The 24,772-nt window shown below is 44.8% G+C and overlaps 1 protein-coding gene across 7 annotated transcripts in view; it reads left to right on the top strand.

The window, feature by feature from the left end:
• The window catches only part of Otud7a (OTU deubiquitinase 7A), a 320,662-nt gene that overhangs the window by 231,619 nt on the left and 64,271 nt on the right, over positions 1 to 24,772 (top strand). For 6 of the 7 annotated variants that reach the window (XM_052712971.1, XM_052712966.1, XM_052712970.1 and 3 more), the window contains 2 exons: positions 9,942 to 10,124; positions 17,199 to 17,420. In XM_052712971.1, the coding sequence (XP_052568931.1) occupies positions 9,942 to 10,124; positions 17,199 to 17,420 (405 nt within the window). The remainder of the gene's footprint in view (positions 1 to 9,941; positions 10,125 to 17,198; positions 17,421 to 24,772) is intronic. The other variant, XM_052712972.1, reaches the window with a different exon arrangement.

Genomic DNA, 24,772 nt, shown 5'->3' with positions numbered 1-24,772 from the left:
CAAATGAACCACCCCAGCCCCTGGGCTCCATCTCTTAGTCTGTCTCTCCTGGGAGTTGCCTTATACTCCTTCCCTTCTGAGCAGCAGCCTCCCTCTCCCTAGGACTCCTGCTCTACCTCCCCTACAGTGGGCATCTTTCCAGAGAATACTTGCCAGAACATCTCCAGGAAAGCTGTGTGTTCTTCTGCCACCTTGTGGCCACACCACATCTTTATTTCCTTGTTCAGCTCCAATCTCCCCAGTGCTGTCACTCATGTGTGATTCCCTAGGGAGGCTGTGCAAACTACCAGTCCCTCATCTGTGCTGCGCCCTGCACTGCCTTCCTCCTTTCCTCTGAGAAGGCTCCATTTCCTTACTCCCAATTGATCGGTGTATAAGCCCTGTGCAGACTCCTTGTCCACACACACACACACACACACACACACACGCCTCAGCCATCACAGGTCACCACAGCTATCCCATGCATGCTTAGATCCAGTTATTAGCTTCTTCAAAGCACAGAGTCATTCTCATTCATTTTTATGTCATCAACACTCAGGTGTGTCTTTGTGTACTCAGGGCCACCAAACAGCATAGCCTTGTGCGCAGCCTTGCCTGTAGCTTTTGCCTCTTCCGTGTAGCTATTTCTTCAGCTGCTGTGAAAATGCTTCTCCCTACATTTGCACTTAGATTAATTATATTCTGAATACAGACATATGCAAAGACTTAAAAAATTATACTATGTTTGTAAGCATGGGTGGGGTTCATGCATATACTTTCTCAATACGTAAGTACAGAAGCACTTCTACATTCATATAACAATAAGGTGATTTCATTTGTGGACTGTGTCAACAGAAAGTTAGGATCTACCGTGTATACAATTTCAACCTGCTTTCCTTTTATTTTTTAAGATAAATAACCAAATCAAAACTTTTTATGGCCGGGTGGTGATGGCACATGCCTTTAATTCCAGCACTCAGGAGGCAAAGGCAGGCGGATCACTGTGAGTTCAAGGCCAGCCTGGTCTACAGAATGAGATCTAGGACAGCCAGGACTACACACAGAGAAACCCTGTCTTAAAAAAAAAAAAAAAAAAAAAAAAAAAAAAAAAAAAAAAAAAAACTTTTGTTTCTTTAGCATGAAATATACTGATTAGAGGCTGGAGCATTGGCTTGGTGGTTTAGAGCATGTACTGTTCTTTCAGGGAACCTGAATTCAATTCCCGGCACCTATATCAGGCCGCTTACAACTCCCTATAACTCCAGCTCCAGGGGATCCAGTGTCTCTGGCCTCTACACACACCAGTACTCACTCATACTCATGCACGTGCACATAATTAAAAATAAAATAAATCCTTATAATAGACCAATTAATATATAAATAATTAAATTACTGTAAAATCAATAATTTCAGTACTTTCCTTGAAGATTACTCAAAATACTCACCATCACCATCCAGTGCTGAAATGTATTCTTGATTTCCTTTTCACTGTTATTTAACAAGCAATACAAAGTGATTGAGCCCTAAGTCTGTTTAGTTTGGAGATGTGAACATACTCATTAAAGATAAAGTCAAGCTGGGCATGGTAGCACAGGCCCAGTAATCCCAGCACTTGGGAGACTGAGACAGGATTGCAGTTTAAGGCCAGCCTGGGCTACATAGCAAGACCCTGTCTCAAGGAAAAATAAATAATGAAAAGGAACCAACTGGAACCCAGGCAAACAAATCATGTCTATCAGACATGTGAACTGAAGCACAGTGGATATTCTTTTTATTAATTAATCAATAATTATTACTTATTATTAATCAATAATTATTTAATTAATTGATTGATTTTATTTTACATCCAGACTTCAGTTTCCTCTCCCTCCTCTCTTCCTCTCCCTCCACCTCCCCTCTGCCCTCCTCCCACTCCCAATCCACTCCTCTTCTGTTTCCATTCAGAAAGGGGCAGGCTTCCCGTGGGTATCAACCAAGCATGGCATATCAAACTGAGGTAGGACTAAGCTTCTCCCTTTGTATTAAGGCTGACCAAGGCAACCCTGTATGAGGAATATGTTCCCAAAAGCCAGCCAAACCACTAGGGACAGGCCCTGCTTCCACTGCTAGGAGCCCCACAAGTAAACCAAGCTACACAACTGTCACACATATGTAGAGGGCCTAGGTTGGTCCCATGCAGGCTCCCTGGTTGCTGATCCAGACTCTGAGCTCCTATGAGCCCAGGTTAGTTGATTCTGTGGGTTACCTTGTGCTGTCCTTGACCCCTCTGGCTTGTGCAATCCTTCCTCCCTCCCTTCAACAGGATTCCCGGGGCTTGGTCCAATGCTTGGTTGTGGGTCTCTGCATCTGTTTCCATCACTTACTGGATGAAGCCTCTCTGATGACAATTGGGGAGGCACCAATCTATGAGTATAGCAGAATATCGTTAGGCAGCATTATGTTGACTTTTTTTTTCCTGATCATGTTTGGTTCTATCCTAGATCTCTGGGTCATTCAACCTCTGGGTCCTGGTGCTACAGGTAGTGTTGGGGTGGACTCTCATGGGATAGGTCTGAGGCTGGACCAGTCAATGGTTGGCCACTCCCACAACCTCCGTACCACCTTCCTCACCTCACCTCCCCACCCCACCCCTGCACTTCCCATAGGCAGGACAGACTGTAGGTCAAAGGTTGTGTGGCTGGGCTAGAGTCCTAATCTCTCCACTGGAAGTCCTGCCCGGTCACAGGAGATGGCCAGTTCAGGCTGCGAATCCACCATTGCTAGGAGTCTTAGCTGGGGTCATCCTTGCAGATTCCTGGGAATTTCTCTTGTACCAGGTTTCTACCTAACCCCGAAATGTCCCCCTTTTCCAGGCATCTCTTTCAGTACTCTCCCGGTCCATCCACCCCAACCCAATCCTGCATGATCCCATTTCCATTTGCCTCCAATCCACCTATGAGATCTCTTCTATTTCCCCTTCCCCAGGAGATCCATGCACCCCAACCCCGGGCCCTCCTTGTTACCCAGCCTCTCTGGGTCTGTGGATTATAGCATGGTTATCCTTTACTTAACAGCTAATATCCACTTATGATATGAGTGAGTACATGCAATATTTGTCTTTCTGGGACTGGGTTACCTCAACTTTATATGGAAAAACAAAAACCCAGGATAGCTAAAACAATTCTGTACAATAAAGGAACTTCCAGAGGCATCACCATCCCTGACTTCAAGTGCTACTACAGAGCTATAGTAATAAAAACGGCATGGTGCTGGCATAAAAACGGACAGGTGGATCAATGGAATCAAAGATCCAGACATAAATCCACACACTATGGACACCTGATTTTTGACAAAGAAGCCAAAATTATGTAATGGAAAAAAGAAAGCATCTTCAGCAAATGGTGCTTGCATAACTGGATGTCAGCATGTAGAAAAATGCAAATAAATCCACATCTATTACCCAGCACAGAATTCAAGTCTAAGTGGATCAAAGACCTCAACATAAATCCAGTTACACTGAAGCTGATAGAAGAGAAAGTGGGACGTAACCTTGAATGCATTGGCATAGGAGAAAACTTCCTGAATATAACACCAGTAGCACAGACACTGAGAGCAACAATTAATAAATGGGATCTCCTGAAACTGAGAAGCTTTTGTAAGGCAAAGGATACAGTCAATAAGACAAAAATGACACCCTACAGAATGGGAAAAGATCTTCACCAACCCCACGTCTGACAGAAGGCTGATCTCCAAAATATATAAAGAACTCAAGAAACTAGACATCAAAATACCAAATAATCCAATTTTAAAATGAGGTACAGAGATAAACAGAGAGTTCTCAACAGAAAAAAACCTCAAATGGCTGAGATACACTTAAAGAAATGTTCAACATCCTTAACCATCAAGGAAATGCAAATCAAAACGACTTTGAGATTTCATCTTACACCTGTCAGAATGGCTAAGATCAAAAACACAAATGACAGCTTATGTTGAAAAGGATGTAGAGTTAGGGGAACACTCCTCCACTGCTGGTGGGAATGCAACTACTTTGGAAAGTAGTTGCACACCATGCATTTGGAAAGTAGTTGCACACCATGTCCAACTGACATGGCAGTTTCTCAGAAAATTGGGAATCAATATATCTCAAGACCCAGCTGTACCACTTTTGGGGATATAACCAAAAGATGATCAACCATACCACAAGGACACTTACTCAACTATGTTCATAGCAGCATTATTCATAACAGCCAGAACCTAGGAAAAACCTAGATGTCCCTCAACTGAAGAATGGATAAAGAAAATGTGGTACATTTACACAATGGAGTACTACTCAGATGTAAAAAACAATGACATCAGGAAATTTGAAGGCAAGCGGATAGAACTAGAAAATATCATGCTGAGTGAAGTAACCCTGTGGATATTCTCAACGTAAGTGTGAGTTTGTTGAAGAATAAAATGAGAAAATGAAAGCCACTCATCATCATGGACTTTCAAGAGAATTCCAAGGATATTTTGATATCTTATTGCAGTTTTTCATGCACAGAATATACATACAGTATATCAGATGTATGTATGCATATATGTATTATGCATATACATTCAATATATGTGCGTACACAGGAGTTTGTATGTGAGCATCATGTATTTGAATCTACTCAGGTTGGTGACATTCTGGCTAATTGCACATCTTCTGGTTGCCTCGGTACAAACAACTGGCTGCTTACCAAAATCCACCCACCCTTCCTTCTCCCTAAGCAGGTCCCTGGGCCTCATTTCCCAGGCTCCTTTGAACATCATGTGGCTGTGTTAGTGGGATGGCTGGAAGAGCAGCACAGACACTCCAGGCCTGGCCCGTGGCAGCCTGTCTGAGGAGATGAGGCATAGGAAAGATTGCAATACCCTAGGGGAGAAACTCTCCCCCGCCCCCGGGTTCTTCCCTTCCTGACCGAGTGAGCTGGCACGTTTTGAAGATGGCACCTAATACCTGTGTGTACACATGCGCGGATTTCTGGGACTGTGTGGAGCAGAGCCACTGCCAGCTTGAGCTCCTGGCCTTGGCTGCCATATGCAGAAGGGATTGACCTTTGGTCAGTAAGCGAACGACGAGGGATATGATCTCTTCTGATTGCCACAGCATAACTGACCCCAATTCATCATTTTCTATTAAACACTAAGATGACACCAAGTTACAGGTAACAAAATTAATTATAGAAGTATTGCAGGTTTGGCGTTTGCTCTGTGGGTTGGGTCGCTGTTGTTACTGTTCTTTGTAGTGGGGAGTATTGAACCCTGGCCTTGCACGTACCAGGCAGACGCTGCACCAAGCTTCACCTTCAACTCCTAGAACTGTGCTTTTGAACCACCCAGCTTCAAAGGCTTAGTCATGAACGCTGGAGCCCCTTTGTGCTTCTCTCCTATAACCACCGTGACCACCATGGCACCACTCCATCCAGGGAATCATGCTCTGGCGGTTCCTTTCCCTTCCCTTGCTTTCCTTCAGCACTTGCTCACACGTGTCTGTATCTGTAATTGTATGTTGTTGACGATTACATGTTTGATAAATGAAAGCAGATTATATGAATGTCTAGGATCATTCTTCGCATCTGTGTGGTATGAAATTTAATTGTCTTGTCCAACTTTGTTCACGTAGAAAAAAGACACAAGGTACCGGCGGCAGTGGCACATGCCTTTAATCCCAGCACTCGGGAGGCAGAGTGAGGCCAGCCTGGGCTACAGAGTGAGATCCAGGACAGGCTGCAAAACTACACAGAGAAACCCTGGCTCGAAAAAAAACAAACAAACAAAAAATCTGCCCTGTGGAATAGGGATGCAGCTCAGTGATAGAGCCTTGGGTTCCATCCCCAGACTGTCGATCTGCCCCACCTACAGTACTCTCTCAGGAATCTAATGTCACTGTGTTTTTGTCGGAGCCTTGCAGTGATTTCTGCCTTTTAACCTTTAAATTCCATATGTAGTTGTTTATATCTCGAGCTTTCGTCTATGTCTAGAATTGCTTTAATTGGGTATACAAACACAGACAACCACTGTAGGAAGTCGGCTCATGTATCAGGAGGCATGGTCCGGCATATGGAAGTGCCGGGATCAGTCAGGAGGTGGGGGACGGAGGGCATGAATGCAGGAGCCTTCCTTGTGGTTTCTGGGGGAGAGGGGCAGGGCAGACAAGCAGGTTTGGGATTGGCCAGTCTGCAGTGTTAGGAGGCTCCCAGGTTAGAAGCTGTCGTGAGTTGTTGGTGTCCCAGCGTGCCTGAGGAGAATACAGGACAGGGCCTGGGTGGAGGTAGGGTATGAAGTGGAGACCTGCAGAGGGGAGGGACATCCTCTCCTCTGCAGGAGGCAGAACCTCAGGGTGCCCACACTTCATGATGAGTGCATCTCTGTTGTAAACTGAGCTTTTTCATCTTATTAAAGATGTGGTCCTGAATTCTTCGTTGCCACAAGAGCAGGATCTTCTTGGTGTTGTCTTCTCATCTGGTGGCCAGCCATCACCTAGCAGCCATTAGAAACAAATCTGCTTTAGGTGTGGGGTTTTGTATGGTTTTTTTGTCATTGTTGTTGTTTGTTTGTGTGTTTGTGTTGGCAGTACTGTATAGTAAACCTAGGGATTTGGGCATGCTTCCCTAGTACTATGTCTGAGCTATATGCCCAGCTTTCTCCCCTGCGTTTTATTTAGAGATAGTCTCAGTGAGCTGTCCAGACTAACCTTCAACTCACTCTTTGCCCCAGGCAGGCCTTGAAAGGGTAGTCCTCCTGCCTCAGCCCGCCAGCTGGCTGGGATGTCAGGCCGCACCACCAGCTGTATCCCTTACAGCAAATACTCATTCCTTTTCCTTACAGGTTGCTGTGGGAGATAGACTTGGTCAGGTCACATATTCCATTTTAATATATGCATACTTTAAATGTCAACCACTGTGTTTTCTTAGCTTTTTATCTTAAAACATTTTTCTGGTGTTTAGAAAACTTGCATCTGCTGACTAATGGCTACTTTTGAGTCTGCTCTTTTGTTCTATTTTCTTTCTCTTTTCTTTAGACAATTAAGTTCATTACCTGGGGTATGCCTCAGTAATACTCTGCCCCTCCTCCCCTCCTTCTGCTCCTCGCTCCCCTCCTCTTCAATTTTAGAAGCTGTAAGTTCCAGCAACCTGGATGGGCTCTTACAGAGGGTCTTTTAGGCTATGTCATGTAACGGCAGAAATGTGTGTGATTCTGTGTGTGTACGTGTGTGTGTCTATACATGTGTGCTTGTGAGTGTGTGTATCTGTGCATATGTGCTTTGATCTGTGTGTGTCTATATATGTGTGCTTGTGAGTGTGTGTATCTGTGCATGTGTGTGTTTATCTATGTGTGTCTATACATGTGTGCTTGTAAGTGTGTGTATCTGTGCTTTTATCTTGTGTGTATCCATGTGTGCTTGTGAGTGTGTGTATGTCTGTGCATGTGTGTTTATCTCTGTATGTCTATACATGTGTGGTGTGTCTATACATGTGTTTGTGAGTGTGTATATCTGTGCATGTGTGTTTGTGTGTATTGTGTATGCATACATACTTTCTCATGAAGCTACTGAATCCAGTTGTGAGGTACCATACTTGCCCCGCAATGCTCCACCTGTGAACATATTGTCAGCGTGTTTCCACCCTCTTAGTTCTTTAACATAGACCTTGGGCATTGGATTCACGTGCACTTTCATGATGTGGGAAACTTGGTCTATCACAGCAGGTATAAAGCCTTCCTAGCTCACACCTATTCCCTTGTTTAATATCAGATAGGTGTGATCCCATGATCCTGGGTTTGAATGTTGCTGCCAAGAAAAATGTTGCAAGATTGATTTTTTTTTTAGAATATGGTGATTTTAGAAGGATAAATGTTGATATGGACTATTACAAGATAGTCAGTATTTAAAGGCTGTTACTTCACTAAAAAGAACCAAATTTTACTTCAGTAAGTTGACTTTTAAAATTATCTTTATTTTTATTTATGTATATGTTTGTGTATACCATGTGTGTGGATGTTCACAGAGGCCAAAAGAGAGTGTCAGATCCCCTGGAGTTGGAGTTACAGACAGCTGTGAGCCACTGGACATGGGTACTGGGCTGAACCACAGGCCATCTGGAAGAGCAACAAGTATTCTTAACCATTAACCCATCTCTCTAGCCCCATAAACTTTGGTTTTTAAAGCTTTTATTCATTTTTTTTTCTTTCTATTTTTTACACATCTTGTTTTTGAACCCTACTTATGGGGTTGTTTGTATCTCCTTCACTTATTTTCTTTCTGCCTCAAAGAAGTCATTTGTCACATTATTTATATTCCTACCTCTTTAACCATTTCTTTCTTTGTTTAATTTTATCCCTTTATTTTCCATCTCATGGTTCTAACTCTGCTTCCTGTGGCCTGGTTTTCTTTTCCTTGTACCTTAACTTCGTTTCTGAGACAGCTTTGATTCTTTGTCTGGGACAGGTGTCATGGCCTGTATCACCTCATGTCCTGCCTGCTTTCCTGCATCCCTTTCTGCACACACCCACCAGGTAGGGAGGCCCAAGAATATAAATTAGAAGTTTAATCATAAGCATTTTCAGCTGTAAATCGCACTAGAGATCTTGAGGAAAGCAATATAAATCAGACATGAGCAAAAGCGTACCCTGAATGAGGATAACGGTGATAAGTAATGAGGAAAACTCCGAGTTTTGTCAGATGAGTGGATTTCCTACACTGATTGTGTAGTCTGTAATTTCTTCCTCTGTTGTCGTGACCACCACCCACCCATATGCACATTCAAAAAAGTGGGTCCACATAACGGCAGCACCCCTTCCTCTCATCTACACAAAGTTTCACCAAACGTACTCTTTCCGTTGAGTAACCCAGTTGGTTTGGGCTAGCTATTCTTACCAACTAGCATGGCTTTTATCTGGATTAATATGATTTACTACGTGATTTCCATATGTTGAGTACTTAAAAACACTATTTCTGTGTCTTCTCTAACCATATCAGTTCCCATCAGGTGGATTTTACTAACCCTGTTGTAAGGAGAGAGAATCCAAAGTTCTGTGTATGAAATGACATGCTCATTATCATAGTCACTAAAGAGGGCATCCAGGCCTGGCCCGGCTGGGGTGTGCATCATCTCTGTGTGCAGGTTGAACAAGCTGTAGCACTCACAGGGCTGCAGCTGAAGCCCTCAACAAGAGAAAACATCTCATGCTCCACTTCTGCTTTTCCTATGTAAAGCTGAGTGAATCTGGGAGTTCTTCTTGTCCTTTTTGCATTTGGTGCTTTGTTACCCGAGACCAAGATGAAATCATCCAGGTTAAGGACAAAGAACAGTTCCGTTCACCTAGGACCTAATGGGGTTGTGATCTGGGCAGCCTTCCAAGTATGTGTGAAAGTTTTACCAGATGGTGGCTGTGTAGTAGCTTAAGCTGCAGGGGCCTGTTCCTTACTTTACTTCTTTCCCAGGAGTTATGACTGGTAAGTAAGAGTATGGGAGAAAAGCATAGGGCTCGGTCTCTGGGAAGGGTAGATATCATGGGTGAGATATTAGGAAATTCATAAGCCCTTCAGATGGTGATCGGTTTCATTCCAGTGTGGCAATCTCCAGTCAACATGTCCATGGGTTGTGTGCCAAGAGCTCGAAAGTTCAGCCATGCTGTTTCTGAAACCTGGCCTGTAAGGCTTCCCAGCTCCGTTTTAAGTGTCCAGAACCAGTGCTGTGTGGCCCGGATTTCCTGCTCTGGCACAGGCCTCGCTAAGTGCTAAACTTTGGTGGTGATTAGAGGCATAGTGTTTACAGGTGTACATGTGTCTGTGTTAATGAAAGGTGATGGATGGGAGGAGCTGTCATCACGTATTTCAGGTAGTCCATAATGAGTGTCAAAGTCTCCTTTCAGACACTGCTCATCAACATCCTTTTCTCCGGGAAAGCCAGGATTCTCCCACTTCTGCTATAATGTCTTGTCATTTCTATCCACAGGCAAAAACTGGGACCTGACCGCTGCGCTGAGTGACTATGAGCAGCTCCGACAGGGGCACACAGCCAACCTGCCACATGTGTTCAATGAGGGGAGGTGTGCCAAGCAGCCCGAGCGAGAACTGCCCCAGCCTGGGCACAAGGTGGAGCGGCCCTGCCTGCAGAGACAGGACGAGATTGCCCAAGGTACCAACCAGCTGGGGGGCTTGCAGATGTGGAGAAGGGTGTGGTCAACACCACCAAGCTGAGCCAAACTGATCTCCCAAAGCCTTGCTCCTCACAGCAGGCTAAAGGCAACATGAATGTGTGGCTCCACATCTCCCCTAGAAACCAGGAGAGTGTGACTGAAGCCTTTAGAGCCAGGCCGTCCGCTGGGGAGTCCTGCTTTGCCTGACAGATATCTCTGGTCCTCCAGTTACTTCTGGCAGCTTAGTCTCCAAGTCATTCACTAGCATGATCATTGTTCCCTGTGTTCCTTCTTTACTGTTCTTCTTCATCATCGGACTAAGATACACTTGTAACGGTGATTATAAAAAGGGAACTTGAAAGGCTTTTTGTCCCACCTCCCAGCTCTCACTGTCTTTAACCACTGATCAGCCAAATCTACCTCCTTCTCCTGATAAACTTGTTCCAGATGCAAACTAATAGTCAGGGAGACAGGTGGCTTACAAACTGCTTCCTTTACCGGGCAATAAGCCCTAGTTCATTCTCTTGGTTGCTGTGTTTGGTTACTTGGTGTATTTAGACCTTCTGTATGAATAGCCATCCTGGGTTGTCTTGGATTTGTGTTGCCATTTGTTTGTCTTACACACACACACACACACACACACACACACACACACACACACACACACACACACACCTATAATAAATGTTGTGACATGGGTCTGAAAGGCTCAGTGAATAAGAGCATTAGCTGTTCTCCCAGAGGACCTAAGTTCGATTCCCAGAACCCACCTGGCAGCTGACAACCATCTCTAATTCCAGGGGCTCTGATGCACTCTTCTAGTCTTGTAGAGCACCAAGATTCAGGTGGTGCACATACATACATGCAGGCAAAACACTCATACACAATAAAAAATGAAAATAAATAACTCTTTAAAGAAATGCTTAGTCCTATAAATCTCACGCCAGTGCTTCCCTCCCTGCAGGCTAGTGCCATGCGATGAGCTTGCTGTGGCTTGCTGTGGCTTCCTGTCATCAGCTCCCTGATCACATTTCTGCTCACTGAGTGCAAACCCAGTGCTTCCTCTACCCCTGCCCGCTCTGTGTGTTGGTGCTATGGCTTTGCCCTGCTGGCATTTGGAAGGGTGAAAACTGGAGTCTTGTCTTAACTTTCACCTTGTGGTTTGCTGGTCCATTGGCCTTCTCCTCTACCTCATGCCTGGCTCCTCATGTGGTTCATTTTTCAATCACTATGCTTTTCTTTATCAGCTTGTAGAATCGACACACGATTCTACCCACACCCTTGTGTAAACCCCACTGTGTCATCAGACTTATGACTTTGTGTTCCAAGGACTTTGCAATACAGACATGTTTACAGTATTACTATCCCAGCCTATGAGCTCTTCACTGGATTTGGAAATAAAATGCGTGGTTAGTAAGGCTTTTTCCTATTGTTTGTCAGCTTAGTCTTCAGGTGTTTCCACAACTGGAGATTCTTATAAACAATAGCAAAGGCTCTAGGCTGCTGTCTTATAGAGTGCTTCCTCCACGCATATTGATCAGATTGCCTTTTCCCCTCTGGACTAAATGTCAACTGGACCATACTGTAAAGTCCCAGCTGTCCCAAATCTGTTTGTGGTCCCTGTGGGTCTAGCATGCCGCTGTCTAGCTGTTACCCTTGGCTCTGTCGGCTTCCTATACATCACTCTCTAAGGCAAACTCCCTTACTGCCTTGCCAGAAGTTTTCACTGCTTTTCTGTATTTATGCTTCCATATAAGCCTTATTGCAATTCTATTCATGACCCAATGGGGTCCTGTCTTATCTTTAAGTTGGCATGTTCCTTGGATCCAATGTTGTTGTGTATGCCTCTCCACATATTTGAATTCTGCTAAGACTAGACACAAGAAAAGGAAACCATTCTGCACTTACCTGTCATCTGGGCAGCCACATACATACAGTGTCTTGTTAAAGCTAATTGTTCTGAGAAGATGACCCCGAGTTTTTGCCACAGAGAAATCATATCATCTAAGAGCATTTGATATCTTGTTTATATTTAGATGCAATGATTTTTTTGTTATTTACAATTATATCTTTAATTAAAATATAATTTTATTATTTCCCTCCTCCTTCTAACCCCTCCCATTCCTCTCCTCATTCCCTTCAAATTCGTGGCCTCTTTTTCTTTAATTATTATTGTTACATAAACATACACATATACATGCACACATGTACATACACAAACACAGCCTGCTGAGTCTGCTTAGTATTAGTCCTATGTATATGGTGTCAGGGCTGACCACTTGACATTGGATAACCCAAACTATGGGGCTTATTCCTGGGGAAGACTCTTTCTCCTGCTCTCAGCGTTGAATATATGTTGGGTGGGTGGGTGTTATTTGGGCCTCATCTACACTAGAATTACAGTTCCAATTCCAAGTGTGATTTTTGAAAGCAATTTGCCATAAGATTTCATTTTATCATCCAAAGCAATCTTTTTCTTAAGCAGAGAATTTAATCCATTTAGTTTACTTTAATTAACTCATATCTATACCTATACTGTGTATAGTGTATACACTATAGCTGTATAAAAATACAAATACTGTACATTGCACATTTTATTCATCAACTTTTTTATTTGTTTTCATTTTTCTTCTCTGACTGATTAGATTTTTCTATTTAAAAGGTCTCTGTTCCACTTTTACTCATCTGTCATTTCCACTCTCCTTTTAAAGCCCGTGTCTAGGTTTTCTTTCTGAAACCTTAGGAGCACGCTGTCTCACCCCGAGAACTGTGTCACGTGCTCCTGACCCCTCCTACTGCCGTGCCCCAATCACGTTGGTGCTCTTTTGGTTGCCTGTGTTTATTTAGGCAGAAGTCAGCTTCTCTCCTTGTTCACATTTAAAGTCATGTAGCTACCACGGTTACACCATAAGATCATAAGGAAACTAAATCCCACCCGCAACAATGCTGTTGCGCATTGCTCAGGATTTGGTTGATGCTGGTGAGAACAGACCTGCACTACCAGTTATGTGACAGTGCCGCACATCATCTAGTGTATTAACGTGCTGATAATAAATAATGATAATAAATAATTGATGTCAGTATGAATATCATCGAGTATGTGTTTACATATTTCCCATACTCTGCTTTTCACTGTTATTTTAGTGTGAACTTCTGACAAAATGCTTGACTGTGAAAGAGTCTGCCAGGTTCTACTGGCTGCAGCCTCAGCATTTACCTTGCCTCTCAGTGGCATAAAGAGGCCACATTGAAAGCCTGGGCTGGGCCACACAGGTCTGTGTGAGGCCACTGTGTGAAGTCACACAGTGACGTATTTCTCAGAAGGTATCTGTCCATTAAGAGACACGTGGCTACATTCATTTGCTTCTTTCAAAAAGATCATTTCCTCAAAAACGGCCTTCAAATCTTATATTTGCAGAGAACGTCTTAAACCTTAAGTGCCTGAAAAGGTTTGCATGACCTACTAAAATTTTGTTAGTGGAACAATGCTCACCAGTTCTCATTCATTCCCATGAATTCTTCATGAACTTCCTCGGCTGTCTTCTTGAAGCTCCTCTTCTTGGCTTCTAAGACACGCTTGCCCTGGCACTCTGACCTGCTTCTTTTTCCTGTGCATTTATTGGGTCAGCACTTGCATTTCCAAATTATTTCTTAGTGTTATTAGTATTTCACAGTATCCTCTGTATTTCTCTGGACATGGTTGCTAGGCTCATTTATAAATTCAGCCCATTCAGCCTGATTCCTGTGACATAAGTACTTTGTTTACTTTCTTATATGTGCCTGCCTTCCTCAGATGTTTCCTCAGTTTCCCTGTGAGCACCTAGTACTATGATTATCAGCACCTCAGACCAAAATATATTAGGCTAAAAGCAGACAGTGTGGGCTCTAGCTGGTGCTCTAGCTGAGTGTAAAAGGGCCGCAAGGTAACCAGCCTTGAGATTTTATCTTTGTGGTTGACACGTAATAGCTGTACATAGTCATAGGGTGCTGTGGATATTTAAACATATGTGAACAGTGTGTAATAACCCTCTGAGGGCTAGCACATCTATCATCCCAGTTATTGTTTCTGCTGAAGACATTTAAAACGGTTTCTTCTGGCAACTTGGAAAGGTAAGTAAGTTATGAACTGTGGTCACTGCTATGCTATGAAACATTAGGATTTATTCCTCATATCCAACTGCAGTTTTGTAGCCAATCACTGATCTCAGTTTCCGCTCTCGCTCCCACCCCAGCTCTTTGCTCAAACTCCTGCTGTAGTTCTGCATCATCACTTGATTTTGCTTCTGCCCGTGAGCTCAATCTGTGGAATCTGCCTGGCTTATTTCACTCAACTTAGGTTCCTTACGCTCATCCATGTTGTCATAAATGACACAATTTCATTGTTTTTATTAGTAAACACTATTCCCTTCTATATATGTGCTCATTTTTCCATTCTTGTGTTGGTTCTGTTTCTTCACTGTTGTGAATAACGCTGTAGAGCACGCAGGAGAGCAGATACCTCACACAGATTCTCTCTTCTTTGGATGTACATCTGGTATTAGGATTACTGTACTGGGCTTTCAGTATTTTAGCACTTCCCCATCCCTATAGTTGGCTGTCATCTCAGGGAAACTTCCAGAACCACCGTTATAGAAATGGCTTGTTTATAAAGAACCTATTGTGGCCATTGTCTAGGTATTGGCATGTTGGAGAAAGGAGGGGAGGCAGTGCCTGTTGGTATGGGAGCACTTGGCTAATGCTCTCAAGGATTTGAGCTGAGTGCAGGGAGCAGTGGGGACATCTCCCAGTGACAGACAACCCAGCCCTCCCATTCCATCTCTCTTATTCCAGATGGCCTCTGTGGCTTCATTTCTTTCTTTTTTTTTTCTTTTTTGCCTTTCCTCAAAATATAAGATAACCTAATCATATTGTGTCAGAATGAAATTGAAGTGAATTGAAGCCATTCATTCTGAAATATGCAGCCTCTATACTTTTCTGTTCATTTGAATGGGGAAAATGTATGAGGTCGTCAAGGTAAACCTCTGCTTGCCAGTCAGTTTTGACAAAATTGCATTAATGCCATTTCTCGCCACTGATATACAAATGAGGCTGTGTAAGAAGTCTTGCTCTGAGGAAGACAGTGGCTGCAGTTTTCCATGCAGCAGAGATGCTCCCCTGAAATGAGATGAGCAACCTTGGGGCTCATGTGCGTGTACTCGGGAATTTGCCACAGGGTTTTGATCATAGTCACACTCAGACACCAAGGGTCCCCCTTCCCTGAGCCGAATAAGAGGACTCTGCTGTGAGAAGTCCCATGCCACAAACACTGACTCTGCAGTGACTATTCCTACTTCATATGCTCCAGAATTGTTGTTTAGGGACAGTGCGCACCTATAATCCCTGCACTTGGAGGCTGAGATAGGAGGGTATTAAATACAAAGCCAACCTTGGTGCTATACAAAATAGACTTCTAGTTTACATTGATGTTGCCCATTAAACAGTAGGGTTTTTTTTTAAGTATGTTTTACTGCAACAAGAGAACAAATGCATTCTCTTCAGATCCCCCAAGTTCTAACAGGGTAACAGGCCATACTTTAGAGACCTCTTCCCCTGCGTTTCTCATTCTTTGAGCAGAAAGCCCACAAAGAATAAAATAGAGTAGGCCACCACACCAGAGAGTGCTGGAGCAAAAGAACATGCGGGTGGCCAGGAAGCATGCATGGCCTCCATCTGTGTGTCCCCAGGATGCCCACATGGGAAATGCTCATCTGAGAAGGAAGAATAAGGTAGTCCATGTCTGAAAGCCTGGGCCACAGCAGAGCAACCTGAGAAGGATGCTCCTTGCTTTAAATCTGTCAATGCATGAAGACAAAGATGGTCTCCTAGGTTCCACTCACTGCCGAGAGAGGAAGGCTCCAAGGAGTGGAGCAAAAGCAAGCCCTGCTGCTCCTGTCAGCGCATTGGCGGCACCCCTCTCCGTGGTTCCGTGGCTCAACTGAAGCAGGGCCACACACCAGGTTTACTCCAGCAGCAGGCAGGCCTGCAAGGTGGAAGAGTCTTGGAAGATAGAAAGGCTGATGTGGGAAAGATATGAGTGTGTGTGCATGAGTGTGGCAAGCATACGTGTTCCTATATGTGTATAGTATAGTGGGCACATAGCTGTACCTGTGTGTGTAGTGTGTCCTGTGTGTTCATGTTACATACTTGCTGTGTAAATACTATATAGTGTATGTAGTGTATGCATATACATCCATGTTCATATGTATATAACATGTACATAGTGTATAGTACATGTGCATGAGTATATGTTTGGGGATATATGTGTCCATATTTGTAGCATCTAGTACATTTTTACACCTGTGTATGTGTGTATGTATGCATTTATATGTGCATGTATATGTAAACTATATGATGTGTGCCTGTGTATATGTGTATGGAAATAAATGTATTGTCTAAAAGTGTCATGTTGAGGTTGTAGAGATGGCTCAGCAGTTAAGAGCACTTGTTGCTCCTGTAGAGGATCCAGGTTTGATTCCCAGCACACACATGGTGGTTCACAACCATCCATACTCCAGCTTCAGGGAATCCAAAGCACTCCTCTGGCTTCCTCAGTCACCAGACATACACATAGTACACATACGTACATTCAAAGAAAACACACATAAAATAAAATGAATAAATCTAATTTAAAACTTAAAAAATAATAGAAGTGTCATGTGTATGTATTATAGACATACTTATTGATAGTTCTGTATACTGTGTGTGCAAATGTGTGCAGTGTGTGTATTTACATGTAGGTGTGTGTTTGCACTGTACAATATATACATACATTTGCATCTATCTATATGGGCATGTTTGTATATATGTACGTTTATAATGTATACATAAGTGTATTACATGTGTGTATGTGGGGGAATATGTGTGTTGTATGTTCATAGTGTATGGGTATGTATTTATTTACATCTGCATGTACTAATATGTGTTTGCATATGTGTTAAGTGTGCTGTGTGTGAGTGTTCAAGCATGGCTGCATTCACTCTCAGAGCCACATTGACAGTGACATGGTCCCTGTGGCTGTCCTTTCTTCTCATCAGCAGAGAAGCGCCTTTCCCGGGGAATTTCCCATGCCAGCTCAGCCATCGTCTCCCTGGCCCGATCCCACGTGGCAAATGAATGTAACAATGAGCAGTTCCCACTGGAGATGCCCATCTATACCTTCCAACTGCCGGACCTGAGTGTGTACAGCGAGGACTTCAGGAGCTTCATCGAACGGGACCTGATTGAGCAGGCTACCATGGTAGCTCTGGAGCAGGCAGGTGAGTGTCTACTGCCCACAGCTCCTGTTCCTTCGCACTCACCCGACCCCTATGCCACAGCCTGGCAACCCCTTTCCTCAGTGAGCAGGAGGAAGACCAGGGTTCTCGGGATTTGCCATCAGAATTCTCCATTTGTACCAACCCTGCTCTAGAGAGTGTTGTCCTCTGTCACCGAGCAGTGGCTTTGTGTGGGGCCAGTGAGCAGGTGTGCTGGGACCTCCCAGGTCATTTCCCTTCTTACTGAATCCCAGACTTTCCCTAGATATAAGCACTGTGCTATTTGGCCTTGGTCTGCCCCATCCCTCATCCCCATGGGAGCTGAAGGGGTAGGCAGTATGATTGAGTTAGAAGAGAAGCAGGAGGCCTGCCACTTCCTATGCACATGGGCAAGTCCTGTACCCAGAACTTCGGCTTCCCCTCTGCAAAGCTGACTGCCCTGGTGGCCATGAGGAACTCTGAGGAAACAGACAGGTGTCACTCTTCACACCTCTCCCAGGCTCTCTGGGAGGAAACACAGAAGTGACCTGAGCCTCCTTGTGTCCAGCATTACCTCATGACCCTACAATGCCAGGGAGGACGCCAAATGTGTCCTCTTTGACCTTTCAGCTGATACAATGATTGACTCGAAGCAGATGTCTGGACAGATGTAGGTTCTTCCTGAGACAAGGCAACACCTTTTCAGCATCATCCCTTGCATTATAAATAACTGCAAAATTGAAATCAAAGGGCTTCTCAGACATCTATGGGAAAGAGTGTGCTCTTCCCAAGCACCTCCCAGGAGGCTTCACTACCAGCATGCACTAAGGGCATGTCACCAGCAGTGGTTCCCGCTGCCCCCGATAGAAGTGGAACAGAAGGCCTTCTGATTCTGACTTGGCATTCAGCCAGCCCTTCCCATGTAGAACCTCCACTTCCAGAGGCCTGGCTGTTGGAGGGACTCCTAGGTAACCTGTTCCAACAGAGACGGGATGGAAGCCTCATAGAGCTGACATCTTAGCAGACAGCAGAGAAAGTATTCTGCTGAGAGCTTCAGTCAGCAACATGCTGTTAGGTAGTGGAACTCAGCTCTTGGCCAAGACACAATAAGCATTGCCATACATCTGTGTTTCATCTAGAGGGTGAACATGGATAATAAAGATGCTAGCGTGAAAGAAGTCTAATGACATGGTAGGATTCCATAAAGGGAATATTTGCCAAGCAATGTGCAGAGGTTAAGGACACCAACGGATAATGCTGTGCCTGTAAATAGCCCAACAAGGCCATTGCTACCTTTGTGCCTTGCAAAGAAGAGAAGGATGAGCAATTGTGTGGAGAGATAATGACTTTGGGGAGAGAACATGTTGGAGAAATAGACTCTAACCACATTCTTCCTTCACCGTGCAGATTGGCCAGGGCATCACATTAGCAGAAAGACAGTAGATGGGTGATTGTTGACACCTCTGTTCAGCTTGCCCTCTGGGTGCAGAGCCGTGGGCACAAGAGTAGCATCTGGGTCTTTGAGGCAAAGGCAAGTCACACATGGGGTCAATATCTCATCCATTTTGGCCTGCTCACACCTAGATGGAGTGGTTTCATATCAAGGTTTGTCAGAATAATTCGGGGGTCATTCTCATCCACATGCTCTAGGTGAGGAGTACAAGACACATTTAGATGAAGGAATGGATGGAGGCTGGTGAGGCCTTGCTTGTGCTGGGAAGCCTTCTGGTCAAGACCTGTGGGGCTTCCCCAGTGGGTGTGCTTGGCTTTAGAACAGGGCCATGTCACCATACTGGAGGTAGTGTTGTAGCCGAGAGCAAATTGTTACCTCGGCTGCTACACAGCCCTCAGAAACACCTAACAGGCTCAGCAGACCGCTCTTCCTTGTCTTGGCACCATTGACTGAGCCACAAACAAAGCAATCCAGGGAACTGGGGGTAACCGACCCCACCTGCAGAAGCTGCCGGCCTAACAAGCCCAGATGACTAGTCAGGCAAGGCCATTTAAGCAAAAGATGCACTCTTCACACAAGAAGGAGCAAGTTGGTGTGGGCTCATAAAGAAAGAAGCTTAGAACGTTGAATGCAGCAGCAGCTGAGAGTCCTGTGGAGTTCCGGTGACAATGGCTGCAATCACCCACACGCATGGCGCCATTTGAAGCCCAGTGTCTTGTCAAAGGTTAATGGGGCATCTGCTGTCCTGGCTTTCTTCCTGCAGCGGCATCATGCCCAGCAAAGCCTTTTCTTCCTGTGATTGTCTTTCCTATCGTTTCCCCATGTACAGTAGTAGACCTTCTTACCCACAGCTTCACCTATCAAGGCTTTAGTTACTGATGAACAGTCAAGACCTGAAAATCCCATAAACACTTCATCAGTTTTAAATGCCATCTATTACAATATATTATTATCATCATTCTATTTTACAGCAATTATCACTGATCTCTTACTGTGCCTAGTCAATAAATTTTGTCATATAACAAAAGCTAGAGTTCAGGACTATCTGAAGCTTGGGTACTAACCAGAGTGTCAGGCATGCACTGTAGTCTTAGGACATGTACCCCCACTAATAGAGACTACTGTATCATGTGTTAATATCAGTAATTTACATTTTACTGTAAGGACCACATTTCAAAAGGGTATGACTTTATTTCAACCATCTAGCATTGGGAAATACCTCAAAAGGCTTAAAAGAAATAAAAAGTACCAACGTACAGGGTTAAGGTGTCAAATGCATGAAGAATCACTGTTTAAATTGTGTGTCCTGAAAGAATAAAAAGAGATGGCTACAGAGATCCAGGCAACTGCCCCTGGTCTCCACTAGCCAGAGGCCTTGTGGAGGCCCCCAGCTGCAATTCAGGAAGTGTTCACTGGGAATCTGAAGATCGGGCTCTGTGCAGGACTCATCACACCTCAGGCATCTCTCACTGCAAACAGGGTGTGTTTGTGGCATTGGCAAAGCAAGGTAGTCCCTGAGCTAGTGCAGAATGACCTCACCCCAGCCTGCCAACTATCTGACTTCCCTGAACTTCTCCCCTCTGCCCTTACCCACTTCTAGGGCTCTTTCTGAGTCCCAGTTGTCCCCTAGCCCCAGCACCTCTTCGTGAGGAATCCAACTGCAACTTCTGCATTTTTGGTTTTTACTGTCCCTACCCATGAGAAAGATGAAACTGTACCTTAAAACAGCTACCTGAGAAAGCCTCCCAGTGTTGCTGGGTGGAGGTAAATTCCTCTGTCTGGTAACTAGTGCTTAGCGTAGTGAAGAACAGTCTATTTATGTGCAACATTATTTGCTCACTAGATGCTATAGATATAAGAATGTCACTTGTCTAATGGGCCAAAGTACTAGTGTTTGGCAGGAATTGTGAGGCCTCAGTGGGGATGTCTCTACCTACCCCCATGGCTATCTAGTAACCCATAGCTCATATGGTCCAGAAAATTAATAGCAAAAAGAAAAGACCTCTGTTCAGTTAGCTTTGCAATGATCTAGCTGGTCCATCCCAGGACTTGCCTACCCTTTCTCAGAGCTCTGTGTGATGTGCCTCCTGAGGCATGAGGGCAACCCCCTCTGGTCTCTGAGGGCTTTATGTGGGTGGATAGCAGCTTTGAACTCCCACAGGTGCCACAAGCTGGGGGACGAGTCCTCCCCAGCCTTTCAATTTGGGGACTACAAACAAATTCCAGCCCATGACAGTCTTGATGCGGTGTCTTCAGCAGCTACAAACGGACCTCTGAGAAAGGAAGGGAAATGCTTTACATTCTTTAGTAACTATCTTGCCATTGAGAACTCAAGGGTATGTTCATTGCTCCACTGGGTGACCCTTCCTGCATTCACACATAAGAAGACTCAGAGGTAAGGGGTTTGGGAAGGCACACCCCTCATCTGAGAGATGACTTCCACAAGAACAAGATGTCATAGGGCCCTTGATGTGTTTGTAGGCCAAAGGGCAGAGTCATAAACATAAACATGGTTTCCCTAGACACAGGAGATTAGAATAGAAAGAACAGAAACATTCAAAATGCCTTATAAGTGTGGCATCATGCCTGCCTCCAAGGGAGGATGACAGGGCTGGAGGGGGTCTGCTGAGAACGTCTAAGATGTGGAGGAGGCACTCGGGCTTTGGAGTCAGCCTGCCCTGGGTCACATCATAGGTGGGCTGGCAGAGCCTGGTGAAGTCACTTGGCCTGCTGGTACCTTCCATCTGAGCATCAGATGAGTAGTAGCTATCAAATGAGGACAGAGTCACCCCAGTGACTCCTGTATATGCTACCACAAAACACTGTCTCAGGTTAGAGGCTGCTTCCACAAACCAAGCAGATGAAAGTCTTTACCATGAGATGATTAGATTCCAGAATGGAAGAGAAATAAAGAACCAGCACATACATAGTGAAGGCTGCTATAGAGATGCTGAGGAGCAAGATAAGGGGACACAAGGTAGGAGGAGAAGTCTGGTGCAAACAGAGGAAGGAGGGAGCTTAGGGAGCAGTGGAGAATACAGGGCATGGCTCTTTGTTGCTGGAGTTATCTCCAGTCCCGCCCAGGCCTGCAGCCACTCAGACCCAAATAAACACACAGACACTTACATTATTTAAACTGTTTGGCCTAATGGCTCAGGCTTCTTGATATCCAGTTCTTATATCTTGAATTAACCCATTTCTATTAATCTATAAGTTACCACGTGATTTGTGGCTTACCAGTACTTTTACATCTTGCTTCCTCTGTGTCTAGCTGGCGACTCCTGACTCTGCCTTCCTGTTCCTAGAATTCTCTTCTCTGCTTATCCCGCCTATACTATACTTCCTGCCTGGCTACTGGCCAACCAGCATTTTATTTATCAATCAATCAGAGCAACACATTCACAGCATCCCCAGCAGCTCTTCCTGGCAGAGGGTACATAGTATCACAGGCCAGGCTTAGTTAAGGAAGCAACAGGAGCTACTTGAACAGGTGCAGCAAAGGCCAAAGGAGTGGAGGAGAAAGTCAAATGGATGAGATTTGGGGCCTAGGGAAGCATTTATGTGCCTGGTCTTAAGTGTTAGTAGGATATAGAGCCTTGAGAAGGTTTGGGGCAGGAGAGTAGCAGATTTTGATTAGCATCTAATGGATTCTGAGTGTCTGCCAAGAATGGACATTGGAATTGTAAAGGGGAAAGTTGGGAGGAACAGGAAAGATACAGTTGCTCTAGTGGTGAGAAGTAAGTAGATAGTAAAAGAGAATATGAAACAAAGCAAACCAATGTGTGTGTGTTTTGGGTTTTTTTTTGTTTTTTGGTTTGGTTTGGTTTGGTTTTTCGAGACAGGGTTTCTCTGGAGACCAGACTGGCCTCACATTCACAGAGATCCGCCTGCCTCTGCCTCCCACATGCTGGGATTAAAGGCGTGTGCCACCACCACCCGGCCCAATGTGTGTTTTTAATGTGACCTCCAGGCCTTAATGAGGGAAACTATGAATATGGAACTATGATAGCAGAATCAAGTATGCCCCAAAGTTGCCTTAATTTGTGGATAAGTGAGGTGCCATGCTGGGAAGAGGATAGTTAAGAGTCTGTGCTGTCAGGCAAAGCCTGAGATTCCTGCAAAGTTGCTGGTCAGACAAATGTGTGACTGTGGGATTCAGGAGAGGTCTAGGCTAAGAGAATCAATGTGGGAGTTTATGGTGTATGGTGACATGTGTGGGATGGGATAATCTCAGGGGATCCTCCTATGGAGCCCTTGCCACAGTTCTCTGTAGCATGAGGATTCTGCATGATTCTGATGCAAGGGCAGAAGAGGCCCAGTCTCCAGCTGGGGTACTCTGCCACTGAGAGCCTAGGAATGGGAGAAGAATCCAGCCGAGAAGATGGAGAATTCACAGGCTATTAAACAGAAAGCCAGTGGCCGGCAGTAGCCCAAAGTAACAGGGAAGAAGGTGTGCCATACAGGGAGTGCCCATGGTGCCCAGTGTGCCGACTCCAAACTTCCATTGCTTTTACGCCCTGTGTAAATGAACTTTGTTTTACTGTGATGGCAAACCTGGTTTAATCAACTTAATCGAGTTAACAGTTTATGTGGACCCACCCTGTGGAATATTTCAGTCCACGGTCATGGGACCCTTGTCTTAGTTACTTTTCCCATTGTTGTGACTAAGCATCCTAACAGAGGCAACGTAAGGGGAAAGTGGTTTATTTTCGGTGCACATTTCTAAGGTACAATCTGTCACAGTGGGAATGTCATGGTGGTAGAACCTCCAGGCAGCAGGTCAAATCGCATCCGCACTCAGGAATCAGAGAGACGACGCTCCTGTTCAGCTAGCTTTCCTTTTATGCAGTGCAGGACCCAAGCCCACTTTTAGGGCCATCTAACCTCCTCAATTAACAGAGTCGATTAGTCCCCAGAGGCTAAGCTGAATAATTTCTCTCAAATACTCCTCAGTGCTACTCTCATGGGTGATTTCTGATCCTGTCGAGTTGGCAGTCAGCCCTAATCATCACAACCCACCCTTTATCAACTCGATACCCAAAGTCAATACCTTACACACCTTGTCTCCATAATCCCATGACCATTTTATAACAGCAGATAATGCAAGTACATTCAGTCCAACTTTAAAAATTCTCAGTCGCTAAGAATTCCAGCAGGTTTTAAAGTTGAGAACCCTGACCCACCTGAGACTTAAGGCGGGATATAGAGAGGAATGGGGATGTAGAAAGGAATGGTCAGACCAAAGCAAGACCAAAACACCACAAGAAAAACACCACATCCCACAGCCGTGGGACTCATGATGGACTCATCTGAACTCCAAAGGCTTGAATAGTGCCACCCTTGCAGCTCCACTTCCTGTAACATACACAGCCTTTCTCTTAGGCTGCCTGTACTCCATGCCTGAGTCTTTCATCAGAAGATGGTCCATGGTCCTGGAGTCTCTAGCACCCTGGGCTCTCCACTGGTCTTAGACTCACCTCCATAGCTTTGTGCAATGGCCTTTCAGGACCTACTTGTGAGGACTCCAACTCTTCTACACATGGCCTTGCCTTGCCTTCACTCAGAAACTGGACCTAGGCTGCATAGCCCCTCAGTCTTGCATCTTTCATGCCTGCAAAACCAGTGCTGTGAGGACAATGTTGCCAAGTTGGCCAGCTTGGACTAGAGCTGTATCAGCTTGTGTGCTCTGACTCTGGGGAACACTTGTGGGGCCAGGGACCCCTTCTTGGTTTCAATCTCTGTTTCAGTTTGGGCTCTCTTCTTTTGAATAAATGTATACTTTCACAAGCCTTTGATGGAGGAGGTCTTGCTCTCAGGACACCTTGCCTGTTGTCCCAATACAAAGCACCAGGTTTCTCTTTGACAAGTACAGCCTCCCCTGCAGCACATGCCTTGGCAGCACAGTTTAATTTCTTCCGGCTCT

This window comes from Peromyscus californicus, unplaced genomic scaffold (genome assembly GCF_007827085.1).
Source record: "Peromyscus californicus insignis strain IS unplaced genomic scaffold, ASM782708v3 Scaffold_4__1_contigs__length_199733344, whole genome shotgun sequence".
Classification (NCBI taxonomy): Eukaryota; Metazoa; Chordata; class Mammalia; order Rodentia; family Cricetidae; genus Peromyscus; species Peromyscus californicus.
This window is presented reverse-complemented; position numbering and strand designations above follow the sequence as displayed.